At 38.8% G+C, this 25,638-nt stretch overlaps 3 protein-coding genes across 3 annotated transcripts; 1 reads left to right on the top strand and 2 right to left on the bottom strand.

Moving 5' to 3' along the window:
* Positions 1–224: 224 nt before the first annotated feature.
* Positions 225–5,100, top strand: LOC126718031 (calnexin homolog 1-like). Its single transcript, XM_050420055.1, has 7 exons — positions 225–387; positions 520–636; positions 759–828; positions 3,119–4,248; positions 4,343–4,414; positions 4,517–4,633; positions 4,749–5,100. The coding sequence occupies exons 2-7, from the start codon at positions 535–537 to the stop codon at positions 4,890–4,892; spliced, it is 1,635 nt and encodes a 544-aa protein (XP_050276012.1). The 5' UTR covers positions 225–387; positions 520–534; the 3' UTR covers positions 4,893–5,100.
* Positions 5,101–6,251: 1,151 nt separating this feature from the next.
* Positions 6,252–8,633, bottom strand: LOC126718030 (pentatricopeptide repeat-containing protein At3g12770-like). The gene has a single exon (XM_050420054.1). The coding sequence runs from the start codon at positions 8,286–8,288 to the stop codon at positions 6,294–6,296; it is 1,995 nt and encodes a 664-aa protein (XP_050276011.1). The 5' UTR covers positions 8,289–8,633; the 3' UTR covers positions 6,252–6,293.
* Positions 8,634–20,388: 11,755 nt separating this feature from the next.
* LOC126718029 (uncharacterized) lies at positions 20,389–21,843 on the bottom strand. The gene has a single exon (XM_050420053.1). It carries the CDS (start codon positions 21,401–21,403, stop codon positions 20,558–20,560), a length of 846 nt encoding a protein of 281 aa, XP_050276010.1. The 5' UTR covers positions 21,404–21,843; the 3' UTR covers positions 20,389–20,557.
* Between the last annotated feature and the right edge of the window lie 3,795 nt (positions 21,844–25,638).

Genomic DNA, 25,638 nt, shown 5'->3' with positions numbered 1-25,638 from the left:
TCCATATTGTTTTTACTAGAAGATTTTTTTTCATTTTTTTTTTGAGAAAGTGTTTTTACTAGAAGATAGAATCATAGAACTCTCTTTTTATTGTCATTGGAATTTCCGAAATGGAATGGTATAAATATAAATATAATAATAATATTAGCGATCTAGAAACTTCAATGAGTTGCCGTGTAGTAAAAGACAAAAAAGTCCTGATTCAAAAAAAAGACGCAAAAGTCTAAAATGACCTCTCGGACTCACAAACCTTAGAAATGGAGTAAATTGCACGAACAAGAACGTAACACAAAGACATAGACATAGACATAGACATAGACGGTCATTAGTCAAAGTCCCCTCACGAGCACGAGTCACGATTAGCGATACCCACCTGGAAAACGCAAAGTGAGTATCGTATTTCACTTCCTACCAACTATCTATCTATCTATCTATGCATTTCTCACTTCTCACCCTCTGAATTTTCTCGTGTTAGACTTATAAAATACTTGTGTTTGATATTTTTGGGGTGTGAGTTAGGGCTAGGGTTTCGTCATGGAAGGGAGGCGGAAAATCCCTAAGCTGCTGATAGCAGTTTTGCTTATTGCTTTCTTCTTCGCCTTTCAGATCTGTGCTTCTGCTTCTGATTCTGATGCGGTAACATTGTTCTCCACTCTGAGTTTTGAGCCTTTGTTTTTCTTTAAATATGAATCTTGGAATTACATATTATTATTATTATTATATATAATATAATGTTGTGTATTTGGTATTTGAATTAGATCTATTACGAGTCATTTGAGGAACCATTCGATGGGCGGTGGATTGTGTCTCAGAAGGATGAGTACCAAGGTATTTTCTATTTTATAAGATCTGTTCCTCCTCTTTCTGTTTTCTATATATAAACGAATAAATAATAGCTGATATTGGTAGAGCTTAAATGGTTACTCGTTGCATGATTTGGGTTTTTATTTTTTTTTTAATTGCTTTTCGTTTTGTGTTCTTTATCTTTGAGTTCCCCCTCTGCTCAGTTTAACCGTTTAGGTTTTGGTCAACCTAGATTATGTAGTATTTATGAAAAGCTTCTGGCCATGAGCATAAACTGCTTAGCCTGTTAGGGGTGAATGACCCTAGACTACCTGGTAATGGGTTCTGGCGGGTGGGGTCAATTTCCATTAGGTTTTACGTGCTAGAAGCGAGTCCAAATGGCTTTTAAAAAGGAAATAAAAATACAAAAAAATAAATGTTTCTAATTAAAATAAAATTATAGTTTGTGCTCTTTTAGAGTACCAAAATAATCAAATATTGTTTAGAATTTCAGTATGTTACAATCATTCTAACCAAATTCTGGAATTCCAGACGAAATTTGCATTCCGGGCTGGAATGATCATTGTGGCTTTCTTGAGAGAAAGAAACCTAGTCAAATAAAATCCCTCCTGCCCCCTTTATCAGATAACCTAAATGGCTAAATCCCAAGTCATTTTTAGTCTCAATTTCAAAATTTCTCTTGCTTGGCACTTGCTTCAATGGCCTTGAAGAAGGAATCTGTGGTCTCAATTTTTAACTACTCTCACTGTGTTATTGTAAGCTAAGTTCACCAGTTCCCTTAGTCTCTCATTCACCCCCTCTCAGCTCAGGTACATCAAGTCCTGCACCATAATTCCTTTCCTTGTCATTTTTTGTTTGCTTTTCCATTTATTTTTGTATTGGGTTTTGATTTTGATTGAAGTCGCTCTTACTTTCGGTTTCTTATCTTGATTGGTGGGTATTCTAAGAATGAAAACCAAACAGTTTACTCTACTCTCTCTCTCTCGCATGCCTTTTTTTTGCCCCCTTTTCTTGTGTGTGTGTATTGGGCTTTGGTTTTACTTCTGTGGTTGGAAGAGTGCCCATCATTTCTGGTTTCTATGATTAATGGCGATCGTGGTTTGTGATATGATCTGATCGTGATGTCTTTCAATAGGGAGGGTGGAAATTCATTCCAATGTATCAATGTTGGGGACCCTGCAAGGAGCCTATTAGGTGCTTGTGGAAATGTCTATATGAATCCTATGTCAAATCATTTGAACTTATTTATATGTGAAAGTAAATTGGCAATAACATTATTTTGAATGAAATCAAATATGGATGAGAATAAAGAATTATATATATTTTTTAAATTAAGCAAAAGGAAATCAATTAAAAATATAGGGAAAAGAAAGAAAGCAATTGGGAAAGAACTTACATTTTCTTACCACCACTTAATATTGGAGAGCATTACATGGTGAAATGAAAATGTCCAGTTGCCAAGGGTCTTGTAGCTCAATTGGTTGACACCTCTTGGTGTTTCCAACATAGACATCCAAGATTCAAATCCCCCTCCCGTTGTAACTATCGGAATATGAAACATATCTAGAAGGACTCTGCCACTAGTCACAATTATTTTTGAAAGCAAAGTGTAAAAAAAAAAAAAGAAAAAAGAAAAAAAAAGGCACAATTAAGTATCCTAACATAGTGTAAAAGAAAACAGGTGGATTTTATTTTTCTTTTTGGTTGAGTCATGACTCACGAGAGAACCATGCTACTTTATTATTCTCTTATTTTTATTTGTGGAAAGTTAAATTGGGACAAAATTGTGGGATATGGACCATTATCGAAAAAGTTGCAAAGAGATAATTTTGGGGCGGTAAGTTCTAAATACTGAAAATGTCTTTACATGTCTACATGTATAAAAGTTTGGAATTTGGAGTGTGCTATCTATACATGGTTTTATGTATATACATATAAAGTAAATAAATAATAAATAATAAGATTGTACTTTGGGGGGGTGGGGGGGGGGAGACCATGGCCCCTTAGTGGCTTCACCACCTGGGTTGTTGATGTGTCTTGTTTTGTAAATTATGGTTGCCATTGTTGGAATGGATGCAGTTCTATTATAAGTTGTGTTGTGGTTTTAACTGTTAATGTTGATGGTGATGCAACAGTCATATCACAGGTCTTCATAGTAGTAATCTTAAGAAAATAAATAATAATAAAGCATTCCAGTAATTTCCAAACCTTTCCAATTGACTCAGTCACATTTTACATGGTTTATCTGCTCCTATGTGATTTCCCTACTTGTTTGCAGATTATGATTTTATAGTAATATGAATTTTGGATTTAGGTGTCTGGAAGCATTCAAAAAGTGAGGGACATGATGACTATGGCCTTTTGGTTAGCGAGAAGGCAAGGAAGTATGCAATAGTAAAAGAGCTTGACCACGTTGTGAACCTCAAGGATGGAACAGTTGTCCTGCAGTTTGAGGTTCGGCTCCAGGATGGTCTAGAATGTGGTGGGGCATACTTGAAGTACCTTCGACCCCAAGAGGCTGGATGGCTAGCAAAGGAGTTTGATAATGATTCTCCATACTCTATAATGTTTGGACCTGACAAATGTGGCTCCACAAACAAGGTGCACTTCATCCTTAAGCACAAGAACCCCAAAAGTGGGGAGTATGTTGAGCACCATCTCAAGTACCCTCCTTCTGTGCCCTCTGACAAACTCTCCCATGTCTATACTGCAATACTAAGACCTGATAATGAAGTTAGTATTCTAATAGATGGGGAGGAGAAGAAGAAGGCAAATTTCCTCTCTGCTGAAGATTTCGAGCCACCTCTAGTTCCGGCCAAGACAATTCCTGACCCCAATGATAAGAAGCCAGAGGACTGGGATGAGCGGGATAAGATTCCAGATCCAGATGCTGTGAAGCCAGATGATTGGGATGAGGATGCACCCATGGAAATTGAGGATGAGGAAGCTGTGAAACCTGAAGGATGGTTGGATGATGAGCCTGAGGAGATTGATGATCCTGATGCTTCAAAACCAGAAGACTGGGATGATGAGGAAGATGGTGAATGGGAGCCACCAAAAATTGATAACCCAAAGTGTGAGGCTGCACCTGGCTGTGGTGAGTGGAAGAGGCCAACAAAGAGGAACCCTGCTTATAAAGGAAAGTGGCATGCTCCTCTAATTAATAACCCAAATTATAAGGGCATATGGAAACCTCAAGAAATCCCAAACCCTGATTACTTTGAGCTTGAGAAACCTGATTTTGAGCCCATTGCTGCCATTGGCATTGAGATCTGGACAATGCAGGATGGCATATTGTTTGACAATATTCTCATTGCTGGTGATGAGAAGGTTGCAGAATCATACAGGCTAACAACATGGAAGCCAAAGTTTGAAGCTGAGAAAGAGAAACAAAAGGCTGAAGAAGCAGCAGCTGGTGAATCTGATGGTCTCTCTGGCTTCAAGGTAGTCTCTTCTCCTTTTATATTTTGGTTTTCTTTGCATTCTAAGGATTCTTGTTTTTCCTTGCTTAACAAATTTCTTGGATCAATACTTGCAGAAGAAGGTTTTTGACCTTCTTTACAAGATAGTTGACATTCCCTTCTTGGAGGCATACAAACCGAAGATCATTGTAAGTTGAAGAACTTGTCATCATTTATACAGATCTATCTAATCCTCTTCTTTAATTAGCTTGGGGAGGTTCTATAACTGGGATTAAATCTTTTTCTTGCAGGATCTCATTGAAAAGGGAGAACAACAACCCGATATAACCATTGGTGTTATTGTTTCAGTCGTGCTTATTATTTTGACAGTTTTCTTCAGACTCCTTTTTGGTGGCAAAAAGGCTGCTGTATGTTTTTACATATCACATCATCATTGCATTTCTATGAGAATTATTCTAATTAAGGGTTAGAGACTACATCATCATACTTGGTATTAATATTCTTTCTTCCTGAAACATGCAGGTCAATACTGAAACAAATAGGGTTCCACCTGCAGAGCCATCCGACAATCAAGGAACCAGTGTGGAGAATGAAGATGAGGATGAGAAGGAGGAGGATGCTGCTGCTGCTCCTCCTCGAAGGAGGTCTACTAGAAGGGAAAACTGAACTAGGAACCTATGAATTGTCTTTGGTTGTTACCTCTACAATTTTGAGGAGATAGGGACTGTCTAGCTGGATTCTCCTTAAGTGATGTTTCCTGAATTTTCGTTTCTTGTTCTATTTTAGAGTACTTAAATTGGTATAGCTAGCTAAACTCTGTTAGTATTGATTGGTTTTTTTTGGCAGAATATTGATTGTTGTTTACGTTGCGTAATATGGTGCTTCTTTTTTCGGTAGTAGTTATCATATTGTTTCATAAAACCCCCCATCATTTTGACAGGAAGGTAATTTTCAACCATGTGGCTGGTTGTATTGAGCTACTAGGATCCTGATCATGTTCCAAACCAGCCATGCTTTGATTGTCACTTTGTTGATTACCTTTGGTCTGTGCATGCATCTGAGGGTGGTACTCCTTGTTCCTTTTTATTCTTTGTCCATCTGTGGCGGTCAACATTTTATGGAGTGTCAGTTGGTCTGGGTGTTTTTAAAACCGTACTTTTCTGGTTACAGTTTTGTCAAACAGTTTCTTCAAAAACCTGCAAAAATAAGTTGTAACCAGAGGCATTTGCTTTTGGAAAAGTCTGGTGACAACAAAAATGTCACCAAAAAAAAGTGTATTGTGTTGTTATGGGTCTCTGTAAAAGGAGTTTATGAGAGAGTATATGAATTTTTCTATGAAAAACTGTAGCAGAACTGTTTGCTTTTGTTTGTTGATGTAATTAGCTGGAGGAGGTTTTTTTTTTTTTTTTTTTTTTTTTTGTGGTACTTAAATATGCAAATGTTTCAGCTGTAAATTCTTTCGGAGAAATGGGCCTATGTGTTGGCAGACATCTTGTGTGATAAGTGCCACTGCCGTTCCAGGGCGTTAATGTGGATTAGTGAATCAATCTGGTGGAGGTGGGGGAAGGAACAAGTTCTTCCAGAGGTATCTGTTAGGCCATAGCTCTCGAATGGAGGGCAATGCCCTGTTGAGGGGCTGAGCCATGCTTTATCTAGGAGCAATTGTACCCAGAGCATTATATATAATAATCAAGAGAGTTGAAATGCTCTATAGTTGCAATTGCACCTACAAAAAGAATTGGGATCTTTTGTAGAACTTCCAAATTTTATTGGAATATTATATATTTTTAAAAAAATAAAGAAATAAAGAAAGGACCTATTAGAGTAGAATAATATACCTGCTGTATTTCACATTTTTCTAAGAATCAGTTTCAAATTCTGAAAAATGTCAAGGGTCGATAATTTGAGATTTTGCCCTTCTGACCCTCGTGAAGGCATCACACTTAACCTTATAAATCTTCTCTCCTTTCGGCTTTGCTTTAACATCAAATAATAAATAAATTCTTATGTCAAATGCAAATTCCATGACCCAAATAACTGGAGAATAAAGATAATCCAGGTAAAAAATCACCAAAAATCATCACATGAACAAAATCCATCTTTAAAATGATGGAAACAATTTATGTCCTTAAGTATGATATCTCGTCCTGCAATCTTTGATATAAACTTCGCACAATCATGGCAACTGCGACACACACGGAGGTTTTTAATTACACGAATCGTTGCACCAGGTTGTGTGCTGATGAGCCCAAAAGAAATGGCCAACATTTCACTATGCCCAATTTGAATGCACTCTCGTTCTTCCTCTACATCATGGAGACTAAAATCTGGATTAGGCTGATGTTTTTCATCTTCCATTTTCTTTATCAAACACTCTAATTCCCAATATATTTTCTGTGATCTTGGGTGGGATACATCCCCCGTCGCAAATGCGTGAACTTTATTTCGGAACTCTATCCAACTATACGCTTTCTTTGGCTTCAAACCCATGTCACGTATTGTTTGTCTCAATTTATCGACCTTGTCCCATCTTGCGCTATTAGCATACCAGTTAGACAGTAACACATAGTTCTCAGCATTAAGAGGTTCCAATTCACAGAGCTGTTCAATGACTTGCTTGCCTAACGCTAATTGTTGGTGATTTCTGCAGCCATCTAGCAGTGCTCTAAGTACCTCAACGTGCCTTTCAATTTTTTGTTCCCCAATAAAGATCCTTGCCTCCTCAAAGAGTCCAGCACGAGCTAGAAGAGCAACCATTAAAGAGCAGTTTGAGACATTTGGTGCCTTAATGCAGTTGAAGTAAAACTTTCCTTGTTCAACCATGCGTGCAGTGCTACAAGCATGAAGGACAGCAACATATGTGACTTGATCTATTTGTATGGTCGACTTTCTCTCCATTGCGCAGAACAAATCAACTCCGCACGCTCCTTGTCCATGTAAGCTATAGCCCAATATCATCAGAGTCCATGAAATAAGGTCTTTATCCTTCATCCTTACAAAAATCCTTGAAGCGTATTCGATAAATCCCGACTTCACATACATGTCCATGACAGCATTCTGGACCATGAGATTCAAGTCAATACTGTTTCTAAGCAGATAGCCATGAATTTCTTTGCCATGCTTGTGTGCAGCCATTCTTGCACAAGCTGGGAGAACACTAGAGAATGTTAGTGAATCAGATTTTAATCCATCCATATTCATCTGCCGGAACAATTTAAGAGCCTCATTGAATCCTCCTTTCCTCACATAACCATTAATAATTGTTGTTCCTGCAATGACATTTTTCAATGGCATTTGATCATAAATTGCCCGAGCATCTTCAATACTACCACAATCTGTATACATTTTCAAGAGAGAATTGCTGACCAACGCATCAAACTCTAGCCCACATTTCTTAGTGATCTCATGGAGCTTCCTCCCTTGTTGCAGGGATTTTAACATGCCACAGGCACCAACTGCAGTTGCCAACGCCACTGAATCTATCTCAACTCCTAAGTCAACCATTTGATTAAACATACCAATAGCCAAACTGGGTTTATTTTCCATGATATACAACCTGGCTAGCAGAGTCCAAGAAACAGAATTCCTACTAGGGGACTTATCGAAAAGCCACCTTGCTGTATTAACGCCATCAAGACGGCCATACATTTCGATCAAAGCAGTGAGTACATAGTGGTCTAAAGAGAAGCCAAGCTTGAGAGCATGGCAATGAAGTTGTTTGCCAACAAAAATATCACCACAACGACAAGAAGCAGCTAAAACGCGAGGGAGAGTGTGCCTATCAGGACGAACACACCGGAGTAGCATTTGTAGATAAGTCAAAAGGACAAGGTCAAAATCTCCATTGGTGAGGTGGGTTTGGATAAGATTGTTCCAAGCAAATGTGTCTGAAACAGGAATTTCATCGAACACTTGGTAGTCCAACGCTAACTCACCAGACACATTGGTTTTAGCTTTGATTCGAAGACTACGGGAATGCTTAAATTGGGTAGTTTTAAGCGGCTTCTCGGACATGAAACAATAATGCTGAAGCCGTGTGTGTGTGGACGGAAGGACATACATTTTGATATTTAAGCTTTCTATGAAGATGAAAGCTGTGACAAATGATAATTACTAGTGGAGTGGAGAGGGGCATTACATTACAATTGAGTGAAAGGTATAAGCCACATTCCCATTTGGAGTGTGGAATGATTTTAAACAAAACGACAAAAACTTAGAAAGAAGAAAATCTGATCGGCAATCCACTCTTGATTAAAAGTTTTTTTTTTTTGTTTTTTTTTGTTTTTTGCTCAACCAGAATTGTTGAGCGACCATTTGGTTATGGTTATTATGTTATCATCTTTGTTATTACATGTTACATGTTGTGGTGGTTGTACTTGTGGTTGTTTGTCTCTTGCAAACTATTCTAATAATGTTTATCAATTGAGAACCGTGTGCTATATAACTGTCGGCAGATTTTATCTTCATATCGACGCATATGATGATTTTCTTTACTGGTCAACATCAAATTTTTAGTCCCGAAAGAAAAAGAAAAAGAAAAAGAAAATGGTCGAGATTCAAATTTGGAACAAAACAACTTCGTGATTATTTATATTTTAGAATCTTTTTGTGTCAAGCAAGTTGGGTTTGCTTACGAGCTTAGGAGCCACTCCAACTAGTTTGTCATAAGCAGCCAAGCCAACTAGCCGCCACTCTCTTACATGTTGGCCAAGGGTAGGAGGAACGAGCTTAATTTATGACCTCTACATTCACAGCGCTCTCTAGTCTCTACAGCTAAAATACCGAACCAGCACCAACTTGTGCGTCACGGTTAAGCTCTATTTTCAATGAGTGAATGAATTATTTTGCGTTGCGAGAGCATATGTCAAAAGTCGTTCATCTACTTGAGTCTTCCTGGAATTTTTGAAAAGGATATCCAAAATTCAAATTCTCTCTCCTTTTAACTATCAATTTTATTTATTTATTTATTTAATTTTAAAAGAAGCATGTTTTAAAAATGACACTGTCCAATTTTTTTTATATGAAAAAAATGAATTTGAATTTTCCACATTATTTGAGAAAAAAAACAAAAATTACATATTGGTATGTTAAATAATCACATAAATTATACATTCATTGATATAATTACTATACATCACTACATCCATTTGTAAGCATCATTTAAAGAGGCCAAAACCTTCAAACATGAAACTTTTTTGGGATATTTTTTATTTGAGTCCAATTGACACTCTCTTTACATTAGAGCGAAAAAACTTAATCTATTGAGATTTTGTTTTTCATTTGTATCCAACTGAGTCTTCTGTTAAGTTAAAGAATATTATAAGAAATCAAGGTCGTTTGGGATCTTCAAAATCGTATGATTCTACAGATCCTGAATGATCGCAAAAATTCTTGAAAGATCTGAATCGTTTTAAGTAGGTGGAATCGTAAAATCGTAGGATCGTAGGATCCAGATCGAGATTTTGACAACCATGCTTTGCATGATGCAAATTAAATTTTGATATTTTGTTTTGTCTTTAAGAAATGTAGACCTTCTTTTTGGAAAGAAAATACATTTTTTTTTAACACAAATACTGAAATACAAAAGGAGGAAGGGGCTTGGGTCCATGATATGGGCCTGAGATACACTCCTAAATAAGTGGGTGTTGGGGACCAACCTGATCTAGTTACAAAAGGCGGCCCACTAGGGCAGTAAATAGGTTGGTTCATTGCTATTTTCTCTCACACGCATATTACACATACTAAAAGTAGCAACATATAAAAGAAAACTGGAAGGCTGAAGCCACGATTTCTTGGTCCAGTCTAGGCGTCTAGCTCTCTACTCCTCACCACCCAAAGATTATCAGACAAAATAGCCTCGAATAATTGAAGGGTCCGGTTAATGTGTACCCTTAAGGCACACATTAAACTTTCTATTTTTGAAAACTTTTTCTCGATAATTGAAAAAGCTGTCATTACTTTTTCAATATTCGAGAAAATTATTTCCAAAAATGGAAATTAATGTGTGCCCTTAGGGCACACATTAGTAAAATCCATAATTGAAAAACTTCTAACCAGTTTCTTTTCTAATTCCAATGCTGAAGACTGGTTCAGTATATAAAAAAAAGTGTTCCTTTGACATTGACTGGTAGCATTCTTTGTAAATTTATCAACCACAATGCTAACCATAGTTGATCTACTACTAGGCACTGTATAAAAAAGTGTTCTATTGATTCCTCGTTCATATTGCATAGGAAAAAAATCAGTTGAGGCCTTGAGGGGATAGGAAACCTTTAAGCTTCTAACTGGTAACAGATCCCAAGCTATTTTAGATAGGAAGAATTGTAAGCGTTCATGTATCTTTTTTTCCAGATTGATCTTCACTCACTCTTCTACAGTGGAAGGTTCATTTCATTACGCAAATTTATCATTAAGTATTCTCTATTTTGTAGGAGAAAATAAAATGGCACCAAATTTTCCTTTATCCCATTGTCTTGTGTCTCAGTCTACAAGATTAGCCACTAAGTGGTTTTGGGGACGAGTCATATAAGCTCTTGGTCATGGTTAGAAATTTGGCTGTGTTAGGATACACGGGTCTTCCTATAATTAACCAAGTACTGAATCTGTTTCTAATCTTACAATTTATCCCTTCCTTATTATTTGTATGTGGTTAAAGATACTTTGACATATCCATGATGCTTGTTTCAGAGGGTGTATGCTTAGGAAATTCAAACTCTTGGGGAAAAAATTTCCTAAAGAGCTCCACCCACTTCTTGTTTGCATTAGTTGCTACTTCCCATGTTGCTTGACCACTAATGCTTGGTTTGCATCCTTATACAAATTTAAGCTTAAGCCACCTTTCTCTTTATGTTTACAAATCGATTTCTAACCCTTAACTAGCAAGTCTTTCCCTTTCCCTCATTTATACCCTACCAAAAATTATAATTGAGGGCATTAAGTTGGGATGTCACAATCTTTAGAAATAATAAAGTTGGCATGTGATGGGCTAGGATTGATGAGGAGACTGGCCTGATTAGTGTTGTCCTTGCTACTTAGGAATTAGGATAGGATTTTCAATTTTCACCCTTGCAACATCTTCTTGAGCTTCTCGATCAACCTCTACCAAAACTTCTTTTCTATTTATACCTAAGGGTAGAGGAAGTCCCAAAAATTTCCCATTACTCTCAGTGATGTTAATCTCTAATAAGTTTTTTAGGTGTTTTTGGTGGTCTGTCACATTTTTTATCAGCTTTTGCAAAGATAAAAAAATCATATGCAAACTGAAGAGGGTTATAGGACAACAATCCCTCACCAAGCTTATGCCATTGATTTGGTCGCTACCACCTATCTTTCCAACAGTCTTGCCAATATCTTAGCTCCTAACATAAAAAGGAATGGAGATAGGGGATTGCCTTGTCTAGACCTCTCAGTGGGTGAATCAAGCTATGGGGATTCCCATTGATCAAAATAGAGAGGGAGGTAATGGATATCCATTGCTCAACCCAATTAATCCACTTCTCTAGAAGCCCCAAACCCTTCATTATATTTACAAGGAAACAACACCCCATTCAATTGTATGATTTTTCCATATTCAACTTTAAGCCCATCCATCATGTCTTCCCTGTCTTCTTCTTCACCATATGGGTTATTTTGTGGTCAAGGGCTATTTTCTTGGATCTTTCTACCAAGGACAAAGGCTATTTTCCATGGGGAAATCAGTTTTGGGAGGATTTTCTTCAATCTATTTGCCAGTATCTTGGAGATAGCAGTGTAAACATGTTAATGGGTTTGAACTGTCGCATTGTAGTTACACTTTCACTTGTTGGAGTGAACGCCAAAAAATATGACTAATTTGTTTAAGCATGTAGCCTCTTGAGAAAAAGCTTAGAAAAACTTTCACTACGTCTCAGTAGAATTTGTATGAAAAAAATAATAATAAAACAAAGGGTTGACATTCCATCCGACCATGGAGCTTAATAAGAGCCTAAGCTAAAAATTGCATCTTTGATATCCTTTAAGCGTGGGGATTTCGATTAGCATTTATGCTTCCTTTCTCAAAATGGACGGAGAAATCATTTTATACGGATTTGTTTGAGATCTGTTTATTTTGTTGAAACTGAATTTTTTTTTGCTGAAAGTACTGTAAATAAAGGTAAAAGTTAGCTGAAATCCTTATAAACAGTACCAAAAAGTGCAGTGAAGCCCATAAATATTAGCAAAAATAAGTTGGCAAATTTCATCTATATATATATATATATATTTTGTTACAATAAGGTAAGATGTACCTTAAGGATTTGCAACCATATCCTTGTTGTTGGAAATTCCACCATAGCTAAGTAATAATTATCTCATTAATTAAATATATGTATCCTTACTCTTACAATGTGTGAGCCCAGACTCGTGTGTGACCTATATATTATAAGAATGAGGATGTATATTTATTGAATGCATGAGATACTTTCTTAAAGTTAAAAGGCTTGATAGTTGTAAGGACTCGATTTGTAACGACCACAAAATGATACTGGGTTCGCACGTAAAATGGCCCAAATAATATAATTTGTAAAGCGTGGGTTTGAAAGGCTAGGCCTTGGTCACCGAACGGCGGTTAGACGTAGTGTTCATACAAATTTAAACCGTGTTCGCTTGAGGATTCTTTCTCCTCGATACAGTTTGGGAGGCTCTGGTTCTTGGCCTTTTTTTCCCAGCCCCCTCTTTGGTGCGTCAGTCTTCACATTATATAGCCCTCTTGGCTGATCCTGGCCCTCCACCTGTTGATCAGGCAGGTGCCCATTCAAGTACCTATCCCATCAGCCGCCTCCCCTTGCTTTTTGTTAGTTGCAATAACCGAAGCCACACTGTTCAAGCGTCTTTTCCCATTAATATGGTTAGGACGTTTGTGGACGCATTCAATGCGGAGGGGACGTATTTACCTTGAACCACCTCCACACCGTACCCTTACGTGAGTCCCATTCTACTCGCCTCTTCTTCTGGGGGCCTTTTGGAGGCTGCCTTTGATGACATGTCACTCTTCCCTTCGAAGTCTTAGGATGCCGAAGACAGGGTTATCCTCAACTGCGTCTCTAGGCTATTTGGTCTTTCCCTACTCGTCCTCGGCAACTACCCTCCTCGGCACAGGCCTTGGGCCCTAGTGGAAAGTGGGCCGGGTCGTAAGTTCTCTGGCCCCACAATAGCCCCTCAAAATCCTGCTGTCCGGATCCTCAGCTGGATAGGAGGGTTTTGATGACATCAGGCTTCTGCCAAAGCTTGTCAATCCTTGTCACCTATCGATTCTCGAGACTCTTCGTCTGCCTGAGACACGTTCCTGGAACTTTTGGAACGTGAAACGTGTCCTCATTAAATGCGGGCGGCTCTGTGCTTCCCACGTTCAACGGCACGATGGTGATCTAACGGTTGAGATTTCCTTGCCTTTATGGGCGGGAAAATTTGTACAGTTACTTTCGATGAGAGGTACAAATGATTTTTGGAACTGATTGGTCTCTTCACTTTTGCGCTTAAGAGTTCTAGCACACATATTCTGGGTTCATCCAAACCTTCATCTACATTCAAGTTTATCTCCAACACAAAAAGCCTGCCCGAGGCAGTTTTCCTCTTTTCTGTAAGTTTCCTACCTTCACTAACTCGTGTTTTTTCTTTTCTGGGTTTATTTTTCTCTTGTTCCTCTCCTTCTCCCGTAGTTGGTTGAGTCTGTTTAGTAGTTCTTAGAGATGGTTAAAATGAGACTGAGGAAATTGGTTGAGACCGAAGAGGCGATGGAAAAGTTCATCGCCGATTATAGAATTCCCCCCAACGTGAGTTTGAGGCATTGCAAGATGGGGGGAGTGGCATATTCTGAGAAATACAAGCAAGGTGGTAATCCCTGTTCTCGCCTTCGTAGAGGGGGGGGGGGGTATGAGAATCCCCATGGGGCCAGTAATGAAGAATTACCTTAGGCATTTCCGGTTAGCTCCCACCCAGTGCGCCGCCAATATGTTTAGGATTCTGGGTTGTGTGGATGCCCTAAATGAGAAAATGGGGCTAAGACTAACCCATCATGACGTGAATTGGTGCTACAATCTCCAAAAATTAAAGGGCAAAATCTATTACATAAAGACCAGAGACGAAAGGGTTCGGCTAATTCAGTGCCTCCCCGACTTCAACAAGGGGTTGAACAAAGATTTTCTTATTGTATCTGGGGAATGGCACGACGACATTCCATGCCCAATGGTGGAGGGAGAACCGGGTGGGGTATAAAGAGTGGAAGGGCGCTGATCCTTTGCGCCATTTTAATTTGATGTGGTTCGGCTACTAACCCTGTGCATGTCTTTTTCTTGCAGATCCCAACGCCTTTCATCAGCACTTTCACCTAGTTAACCGAGTGGACTTGGAGACTGTTCTTCAAGCGGCAGTTTTTGTAAATGACAATGATGGTCAAGTTAGAGCCGCTCACAAAATCTTAGGGTACGCTCCCCTTCAGAAGTCGTTTGCCGACCCAAAGCACGTGATTAGCGTTAACCGTCCTCGGCTTCCAAAAATTACCGTAGTTGAACAAGGGTTTTTGATCTTCGAAGGATCTCCTGTCCCAAAGGGCATCCCATTGGTGGGCTCTTCGTCGCTTCATCGCGCAGCGGAGGACGAAGATAATTTGGATCCGTCCGAGGAGGGTTTTGGGGCATTTGATCAAGCCGACCCATCCGAGGATCTTTCTGGTGATCTAGGGGACCCAGACTTGTCCGAAGCGGAGCTATTGTCGGTGGGTACATCCTCCCGAGCCGAGATGGGAACATCGCAGTCCAGTATTCCATCTCCACCATCTCAGCCCCAGACCATCCAGACTAGGTCATCCTCCACTAAGTCGCAGCCACAATCTCCCCATCCCAAACTTCCTGCTCCTCCTCAATCAGCTCTGCCTCCTCGGCCGGAGCCCACTGACTCAAAGAGAAAGAGGAATCCCAAGGGGAAGGAACCCATGGACGGGGGAAAATCCCAATCCTCTCAGGAGAGGGATGAATCCTCGCGAGTTCAGAAACAGTTAAAGATTGGGCACCAGAGCAAAGGGAAAGGGATCGAGGCCCAATTCGCCCAAGGCAAGGGGAAAGGGATCGAAGCCCAATCCGCCCCGAGTGCTTGGCTTCCCGCCCCCATGCTCCACGGGGGGCCATTGCTGGAAACCGCATCCATGAGGGACCTTAGAGATGGCGAGGGCGGTTATGTGGCCGACGCGCTAGGGAGAACCATGCTGCTTCCCACCGATGTGGATGAATTGAAGAACATGAGGATGCAGGAAGTTTTCCTCAATACGAAGAGGTACTTGGGTATGGTAAGACTCTTGAAACCTAAAACTTTATTAACTCTTGCTCCCGGTCTTTCACTCACGATGTACTTATCTCACTTGACAGGCTCTCCAGACCACCTATAGGATGGAGGAGGAAGTTAACAAGCAGAGTAAGGCCGCCGAGAATGAACGCGCTAAACGCATAGACGCCACGCGGACCCTCAAATCTTCCGAGGACGACCTCGCAAAGGCTAAGGAGGCCTTAAAGGAGGCTATCCGAGAGAGGGATAGCGTCTCGGCGGGTTTAAATGGCGCCCAAAAACAGGCCGAGGAACAGACAAAACATCTACTCGAAGCCGAGGATCAGTTGCAAATAGCCAAGGAGCAGATCAGTGATTTGAAGGAAAGACTGATCATGGCAGAGAATGCTAAAGGCGTGGCGGAGTATGCCCGGGACGAAACCGTGAGGGCCAAGCAGGAGGCTGAGTTTCCCAGAAACGAGGCCGAAGTTGCTAGGGATAAGGCCAAGGATGATGGTTACAATACGGGGGTAGCTGAAACCCAAGCCTCCCTTAAAGCCCAAATTCCCGGAGTGTGCAGGCTAAACTGCTCCCAGGTTTGGGAAGATGCCTTAAAACGAGTTGGGGTGGATGCGTCGTCTGATTTGTGGAACGCGGAGAGCATATTTTATCCTCCAGCCATCCGTGAGGCCGCCTCCGCCAGCTCCGAGGCTGTGAGCGATCAACACGAGGCAGGGGTTACTCAGTCAGAAGCTGCACAGATCAGCATCCCTCCTGGCGAGTCGCTTGAAGGGGGAGAACTTCATGATGTGATAGAAGCACCTGAAAGTATGAATTCCGAGATGCCCAAAGAGGGTGCCGAGCCTACGGTCAGCGCTCAGATCCCTGATGCCGAAGAGCCAGCCATCCTCGCTCTGTCCCTACAGGCAATTCCCCTTACTGAGGTCCCCAAGAGTATCGAAACCGACCCTGCTCAGCCTTCCTAAAAAGGGGACGTCCCCTTGGGCCCCAAGGCTAGTTCTGCTCTACCTTCCGAAGACGTGGACAAGACAACATTGAAGAAGTAGCAACCCTGGCCGTCCTTTGAATTTGTTTCCTGCTTAATTACTTGACTCATTTCTCTTTTGTTTTGAAAACTTTGTAGTTTGATGGTAGTTGAACTTATTAACCATATATGTGAAATTCTTTTCTTTCTTTAAATTACGTGCTGGTTGCCCTTGCTGATGCTTACTATTGTTGCAGATCTCCTGATTTTTGTACTAGTTATCTTAACATATATGAATGGTTGTACATAGGATATATTTGGGATCATATCTGGGAACTCTAACTTACTCACACCAATAGGATATTGAATTCATGTCCGAACCTACTCCAGTGGAGATATGGGCATCATCCAAGATGTCCTGTATGTTGTTAGGACCAACTTGGTATCCAGATTTCCTTTAGTAGTTGGTTTCCCCATAGGTTTGAGTCCGAGGACCATGCAATACCTTGGTTCTGTCCAAAATTTGATTTTTAAGTAGTTGGTTTCCCCATAGGTTTGAGTCTGAAGACTATGCAATACCTTGGTTCTGTCCAAAACTTAATTTTTTAAGTAGTTGGTTTCCCCATAGGTTTGAGTCCGAGGACCATGCAATACCTTAGTTCTATCCAAAACTTAGTTTTTTTAAGTAGTTGGTTTCCCCATAGGTTTGAGTCCGAGGACCATGCAATACCTTGGTTCTGTCCAAAACTTGATTTTTAAGTAGTTGGTTTCTCCATAAGTTTGAGTCCGAGGACCATACAATATCTTGGTTCTGTCAAAAATTTAGTTTTTAAGTTTGGGGAGATTAGCACCTCAGCCAAGGTGTGGGACATCGGTTTGGATGGATTAGCCCCTCGGCCAAGCCCCTAGACCCATCTGTGCTACTGGCGCTTCGAAGTGTAGCCCCTAATGAAACTTTATGTTAGGGCACCACAACGGGCTGTTGGAAATGATGGGGGGAACTTTCTTGACCCACCGCCTATGCCAACACACAAGCCTTTCCCACAGATGGCGCCAATTGTAAGGACTCGATTTGTAACGACCACAAAATGATACTGGGTTCGCACGTAAAATGGCCCAAACAATATAATTTGTAGAGCGTGGGTTTGAAAGGCTAGGCCTTGGTCACCGAACGGCGGTTAGACGTAGTGTTCATACAAATTTAAACATTGTTCACTTGAGGATTCTTTCTCCTCGATACAGTCTGGGAGACTCTGGTTCTTGGCCTTTTTTTCCCAGCCCCCTCTTTAGTGCGTCAGTCTTCACATTATATAGCCCTTCTTGGCTGATCCTGGCCCTCCACCTGTTGATCAGGCAGGTGCCCATTCAAGTACTTATCCCATCAACCGCCTCCCCTTACTTTTTGTTAGTTGTAATAACCGAAGCCACACTGTTCCAGCGTCTTTTCTCATTAATATGGTTAGGACGTTTGTGGACGCATTCAATGCGGAGGGGACGTATTTACCTTGAACCACCTCCACATCGTACCCCCACGTGAGTCCCATTCTACTCGCCTCTTCTTCTGGGGGGAGCCTTTTGGAGGCTGCCTTTGATGACATGTCACTCTTCCCTTCGAAGTCTTGGGATGCCGAAGACAGGGTCATCCCCGGTTGCGTCTCTAGGCTATTTGGTCTTTCCCTACTCAAACTTGGCAACTACCCTCCTCGGCACGGGCCCTGGGCCCTAGTGGAAAGTGGGCCGGGTCATAAGTTCTCTGGCCCCACAATAGTCAAAACACAAATTTTCAAATAATTTTTCTAAATGGATTAGGCTAACCCTTTAACTTTGACGTATTTTCAATTTAGCCATTTAAATTTCAATTGGTGGTTGTTGTCATCATTATCCTATAACAATATTTTAAAAAAAAAAATTTATTTATTTTGGAAAAAAAAAAAAAAAAAAAACTCTTTGACTTGTTTTCAATTCAATATTACCTTTCTTCTTTCTCTTTTTATTTATTTATTTTTTCATTTTAGTCATTTAACTTTGTTTCATTTTCAATATAATCCATCCATCAACATCTATCAATTCCACACCATTAAATCCAAAAAAAAAAAAATGTCATTTTGAAAAGTATTAAAAAAAAAAAAATTTGAAAACATGTCAAAGTTATTGTGTGTAATTTGTAATTAAATGGTTATTTAGAACTTCGCGAGTAATGTTCCCTTCTCTCACATAAACATAATAGTGAATTTGACTAAATAAAGTCATGATAAAATCCATCATTCATGTGAGAGAAATAAGCATTACACTTGAAATATTGAATAATTTTTCTTTGTAATTTAGCAAAAGGATTATTATTATGAAATTTCACAAAGGATGGCATGGGATTCACATCGTATAAGCTAAAGCTTAACTTTTTTTAGTGAAGTACTTAACTTTAATATGAGTAATTATTTGGCACTTTAAGAGTCACCTAATAAAAAGTAGGACTGTCTAGATCCAATTGGACTTGACAAAACAAAACCAAGAGCCATCTGATCCGATCACCATGGTGGTCAAAATCGGTTTTGTGGGAAGAAGATCCGACGAAGTTGATTTAAGTCTTAATTTCAGTTTCTCTCAACCTGATGGAGCCGATCTGACCATACCCCTCTTCTAACCATTTTCAACTAGTTCTTCGTCCAGATTTGGCGAATATCTAGAAATCTCTGACTAGATCTAATGCAAACCTTCTCTCCTCACGATTCTACTGACTCTGACTAACTACCACCCATTGAGAGCCAAGCCATCCGAACTGCCACTCCTTCTAGGTTGATGACGGGTTTTGTTCTTCCCCACCTGAAATGATCCGACCGAGTCTGGATTGAATACAAACTCCTATGAGTATTTTTATTTATTTATTTATTTTTATTTTTTTAAGAATCAAAGTCACATGAGTAACATTTCTTAGTACTATGGAGTACACGCTAATTTTGCTTTTGGTACATAGTGGCGATAAAATGGTGGGGTCAGTGAGGGACAGAAAGTTAGGCATTGGTTGACGCCGCACGTTTAATGTAGTAGTAAATTAGAGAGACTCACGTATATGAATTGGCTTTGAATGAAATTGCACTGGAAATCTGGAAGCGGACTTTGTTTGACTGTTACTTTGTCATTTTTCCCATCTCATCTTGGAGTACCCGGCTCTTGAGCCTACCAACTGTTCACCGAAGACCGCACGGTCCAACTAGATCTGCCAACCCAACTCACAAGAAAATGGAAGAAAAATAAATAAATGATGCACAACCAGAATTCTACAGGACACGCCTCCACTCCAGTCGAGTAATACTCCATGTCAGACTATTAGGATAATCTATATTTACTTTTTCTCTAGAAGGTGTAAATACCATGAATATTTGTTAATTGCTACTTATTTATTTGTTTATCCAAAATCCAATTGCTGGGCCAATAAAAAACAAAAAAAATTAAGTCCAAATGCTGGCTTTTAAGCTGAATCCAATCTGGGCTCTATATGCAAAACTGCGATGCACTTGATGTAGTGAGTGATCATTGTGTAATCAATTGTATCTTGTAATATTATACCTAGTAACATAAATCAATTAATTAACAATGGATTCATTCGCTCACATATCACTAGCACAACAAAATGTTTCTTGCTTTTGGCCCAGAAAGACACGTGAGTATTAGACGGCGGGAGTGATCAGCTCCAAGACCTGACACTATCTTTCGCAAAACTTAAACTGCTCTGCTCGTAATAAGTATGCTTAAGAGATTCAACCAAAAAGACTAAAGGAAAACATTGAAAAGATGTATTTCGAATTAGGAGCAAATTGCTAATTTGGGTACTTGGATCAAGAGACTTATTTAGTGAAGCTTATGCTCAAAATATTTTGATTTTAAGGAAGAAAAACAAAAGGTGCTGCGAGATAGAAATTGCATTTCACATTTAATTGAGTTAGTTCTTGTATCTACACTAAACCAAGTTTTACAGAATACTCAGGTCCCATAAAAGCCCAAAAAGACCAAAAAGCAAAAAAGAAAAAAGAAAAAAGAAAAAAAGTAAGAACTAAAAGGGCTTGTATTTTATATATAATCATTTTCTTGATTTAATCTTGATCTTGGCCTTTGAAGGAGGCTTGGTACAAGTTACATGAAGGTGGTGTTCTGATCTGAGAGTCTTTTGAGGCCCTTTTGGTTGCGATTTCTTCCTTCTCTTTATCCCGAATGAAGACAGTTTTCTCTTCTCTTTCTCCTTTATGGTTTCAAGCTTCGGCTTCCACAAACGTGACCCAACAAGCTGCTGATACTCCTTTTGCAATTGAGGCGTAGTGCATACTACACTCTTAGCAGTAGCTTTACTTGAGCTCTCGCTTTTTTCCTCATTCTCTTCTCTCATCTTCCCTTCTTCCAACAATTGTGATATGAACTCATCCGAAACGCGTATCCTCAGACACCCAGATGTGGTTTTTTGTATATCAAAAGGTTGGCAAGTGGCTGCTTTCTTTAGAAATGCATTTCTTGAGTCTTTAGAGATCAATGGAGACGAAGATGATTCTTGTTGATGAGAGGAGGAGGCAAAGGAAGCTATGGTCACGAATGATAGAACAGATTGGAAGAAATGCTTTGGAAGAAGAAAGTACTTGTGGCCTGGCTGAAGCTCATCGTTATCTGAAAGAGCTGGGATCTTCTGGCCTATGTAAATTGAATCTGAGCGGCACACTAAGTGCTTTGGAAACTCTACCATGAGCTCTGAAGCATGGATAGGTCGGTGGTAGATCTTGACTAGACCATCTGATTTGATAAGCTTTATAGAGCCAACTGGTAGTGATGATGGCTTTGGTTCTGGCTCTGGCTGGAGTTGCATGCAAGAGACATGGTTTCCCATTAAGTGGAAACACCAAGGTATCATTTGAAGATTGAAGTATTTGATGATGCCCATTTGCTCATAATAATAATCCTCAGATATAAAGCACAACAAAATGGCTCAGACACGGATGTAAGATTTGAGATTTGAGATTTGAGATTTGAGAACGTCGCGTTAAAAGGTTTAGTTAAGCATAAAGTAAGACAGAAAATTTGTATTCGATAACGTAACTTTAGCTTGGTCTTTGTGGGGAGGTGAGATATTGATTTGAAGGAAATGAATAATGGTGCAGGTGAGTGTGCGTGAATATATATTTATATATATAGAGAGAAATATTATTAGAGATTAGTAGATGGTTGAATGGAATTGTGTATGCGTGCATCTTAATATTCCCTTGGACTTGTTCCTAGAGAGAGAGAGAGAGAGAGAGAGAGATGTGAATAGGCGTATAGAGTAGAAAAGAGAAACGAGGGCTTGGTTTTTAGCGAGAGAAGACTGAGAGGGGAGGCGTGAGACCCGGGTAAAGCTTTATTGGCAAATGACAATTACACTCTCACACACACATACATACACATACATAGTACTTTGCATTTGCTTTTGTTTATTTGAAAAGTTTGACACTTATGTTTGACTGAAACATCTTTCTATTCTATCCCTTTCACCCAAGGCCAAAATAGAAATTTTGAACTGGATCCCGCCTTTTTTGAGCCTCGCTTTTGTTGTACACTTACTTTTACTCTACTCAGTCTCCAGTCTACTCCAATAGTTTGACCAAAAATATTTCTACTCGTGTCATGGATCCATTAATAATAATTTCAATTTCTTCAAAAAAAAAAAATAATTTCAATTTGCCATTCACATTATGTGGGCCAACCCATTTATTTCATCATCTAATTACTTAATCATTCTTTTTTCTATTAACTTTGAGCACCTAATTGTTCCATGCGGTATCTATAATTCTCCCCTCTACTCACGTAAGTTGTAAGGTCATATTTTTACGTATTGGCATATTTGAAATCAAAACACATTTAATTTATATTTGAGTCTTAGTTTTGGGTGTATTTAAGAAAATCTTGACGAGATAAACAAGTAGTGTTATTGAAAATACAAGAGTATTCAAAAAAAGCTAAATCTGCAGACCTTGATACATGTTGATCTATTGAGAATAAATGAATCTTGATAATTGGCCTGACACTTCTTGACCTATCGAGCCTTAGGAAAACTGAACAATAAATTCTGTTTTCAGCCCATAATGAGTTGGCCTTCTAGGAATTCATCCACTAGAGTTCCAAAGAATATAAAAAAAACATATTTTTTTAGTTATCATAGACATGGAGAGATACGAATAACAAGAGTTGTGATATTTGTGTGCCTAGGGTTTTGTGCCAAGTTACTTCAGGTTCATTCAAGCGTGGATTGAAGAATTCTGCAAAATTACAACAATCAAAAGGGTTACTATGGAGTTGGACACAAATAGAAGATTTGTGCAAAGGAAAATTCTTCTACAATATCAAGTCCAAATGGGGATTGGAGCTGAGCTTTCCATATAGATCAGTATGTTCTATTGTAGGTAGGCATTTTAGGATAATGTAAGATTCCTTATACTTATAACCATTTTTTTCTTGTTAGTAGATTCTTCAAGAGTTGTGACCTAAAATTCACCCGATGAAGATTTACATGTGAGGCTTTTTCCCATTGTGATCAAACCATTGTGTCAAACTTATTTTCTATTGCATTTTATTTAGTTTGGTGATTTGATTGTGTCTTAATAATCTAGTTTGCATGTAATTTGATCTTGGGTAATTAATTAATTAACTAGGGTCAATTTATAACTCAACACAAGTAAGTAAAAAGAGGAATTTCTCTTTAAGAAAACAAGAAAAAAGATAAAAAAGAGAGGAATCTCTTGGGGTTTAACCCAAAAACTCTAACTAGAACTTTTGACCCTAGAACCTCACAAAGTACATGAAGTATTGAGAACCACTAGACCAACCCCCTTGTAGTTATGTAATTAAGCTGGTATTAATGATGCACTTCTAAGTTTTGAGCATAATTTTCAAAACTAAAAAAGAGAGATTCTTAGTTTTGTGATCAAATTTGAATGTGATTGTTGATCAAATTGTTAACATTAGGAAAGCTCAAGTAAATCAACAGCCAAAAAAAAAAAAAAAAAAACAAAAACCAAATGGCCCGATTCGATCCAAAATGGTTGGATCCAAAAGAAGACCTGGTCAGCAACAGGTTGTGCTAACACACAATTTAAAAAAGAGCTCAAACAACTCTTTTTTTATTTTTTTTTATTTTACAAGATAGAATTCTACTCTAGCCTAATTTAAGTGTATATGTGTTTGAAACTCCCTTCTGGACACTTGAATCTCGGCTCTTGCCCCCCACACCCTACAAGCACTTATACTTGTGGAGTGACCATCGCACCAAGGATGTGCGGTGGTAGCTCAAACAACTATAAGGCTGTTAAAAAAAATACAAAATACAAAAAAAAAAAAAAAAAAAAAAAACAAAAACAAAAACGAAAACAATCAAATGTACATTTACGATAATCATCTTGAAAAGATCTTTTAAGCCCCATAAAATTATTTTGTAGTATTTTAGAAATATGTTGAAATTTAGAACTTAAAAAAAAAAAAAAATCATTGTTTATGCTTTATAAATCAAAAACTTTGATAGCACAATTCATTGTAATGTACTAAAAACTCCAAAATGCTAAAGAGCTTTTCAACTAAAGTTCTACAATTTTACAACTCTACTTCTTACAATATTGCCAAACGACACTAGATTTTTTTGGGTTGGGTGTGGAGTATCCATAAATGAAATCCTTTATACTCAACATGTTCGATATATTTTTTAATACCTGTATTATACATGTCAACTTATGATTTGGATTTCAAATTTCTTCTCCTCTATTGGTTGACACGTAGCCCACCTTATCCCCATTCTTCTCTCATTTATGTCTTATCAGATTCTAATTCTTCTTGTCCTTCTTCTGCTCTCTCTCTCTCTCTCTCTCTCTCTCTCTCTCTCTCTCTCTCACTCTCTCCATATCCCTAAAGTTTACATATTGAGTGTTTTTAGGATATTTCAAATGACCATTTTTAGTCCCTAAAGTGTGATATTGGCCCTTTTGTCTAGCTCCATTAAGTTTCTTGTATATGTGGCTAAAAGAGATATAAGAAGGTATATTTTTAATGATGTGGCAACTGAAATTTTATTAAAAATTTATAGTGACAAATCACTTACTTAGACCCATTATACCCAAACCTGAACCCGTATCTTTAAGAGGAAAACTCTAGATCTGCTTGGATTCGATGTTGGGGAGAATGGGGCACTCTCAAATTAGCTATTGCCTATGTAAAATGGAGAGAGAGAGAGAGAGAGAGACTACCATGTTGTAGATGGTGATAAACGATGTGACAATATCAATTTCAATATGTTTGATGGGCTTATGAAAAATATCATTGTGAGCAATGTGGATAATACTACGATTGTCACAATGAAGAGGAGTAATGCTAGTCTGAGGAGCACCCATATCTAATAAAAGCCGATGAAGCCAAAGAAGATTGTAGGTAGTATCAACTAGAGAATGGTATTTAGCCTCAAAGCTAAAGTGAGCAGTGACAAACTACTTCTTTTTGTGCTAAAAGATGAGAGAGGTGCCTAGTAAGAAGCAGTAGCCAGTAGTGGAGTGGCAATCGGTGGGATCTTCAACCCAATTAGCATCAGAGTAGGCATGCAACTCAAGTGTAAATTGAGAAGAGAAGCACAAATTATGGAAGAGACTTCCCTTGATATAGCAAAGAATGTGAAGAACAACAACATAGTGAATAGAGCGAGAGGCAGCCATGAACTAGCCAACTAACACTAACAGGAATTAGTTATAGCTGAGGGTTAGACTAATTAATGGTCCGTTTGGATTGAATTTATTGTTGTTGAAAACTGAAAACTGAAAACACTGTAGCAAAATAATTTTTAAATGTGTAAATAGTATCGTGGGACCCATTTTTAATATTTTTTAATATGTGAGCAGTGTATGCACAGTGCATGAACAGTGCAGACACTGTTCATAATAGTAAATATTGTCTCCCAAAGTCAACAAATATGGGCAAAAAAAAAAAAAAAAAAGGTAGAAAACGTGAACTGAAAAACGCGGACACGCAGACGCAGAGCCCAAACACATACTAAATGTTCGTTTGGATTGAGGAAGAGGGAGAGGTAGTGGAGTAGAGAGGAGTAGATTTGGACCAAAATTAGTCTATTTTTAGTAAACTTTACTCTACTCTCCTCCACTCCCTCTC

This window comes from Quercus robur, chromosome 3 (genome assembly GCF_932294415.1).
Source record: "Quercus robur chromosome 3, dhQueRobu3.1, whole genome shotgun sequence".
NCBI lineage: Eukaryota > Viridiplantae > Streptophyta > Magnoliopsida > Fagales > Fagaceae > Quercus > Quercus robur.
This window is presented reverse-complemented; position numbering and strand designations above follow the sequence as displayed.

Bases quoted from the DNA above. Each gene is read 5' to 3' on its own strand.
- LOC126718030 (XM_050420054.1), bottom strand. From the start codon at position 8,288: ATGTATGTCCTTCCGTCCACACACACACGGCTTCAGCATTATTGTTTC.
- LOC126718031 (XM_050420055.1), top strand. From the start codon at position 535: ATGGAAGGGAGGCGGAAAATCCCTAAGCTGCTGATAGCAGTTTTGCTT. The intron at 637-758 runs GTAACATTGTTC...TATTTGAATTAG, and splicing joins CTGCTTCTGATTCTGATGCG to ATCTATTACGAGTCATTTGA. The intron at 4,415-4,516 runs GTAAGTTGAAGA...TTTTTCTTGCAG, and splicing joins CATACAAACCGAAGATCATT to GATCTCATTGAAAAGGGAGA.
- LOC126718029 (XM_050420053.1), bottom strand. From the start codon at position 21,403: ATGGGCATCATCAAATACTTCAATCTTCAAATGATACCTTGGTGTTTC.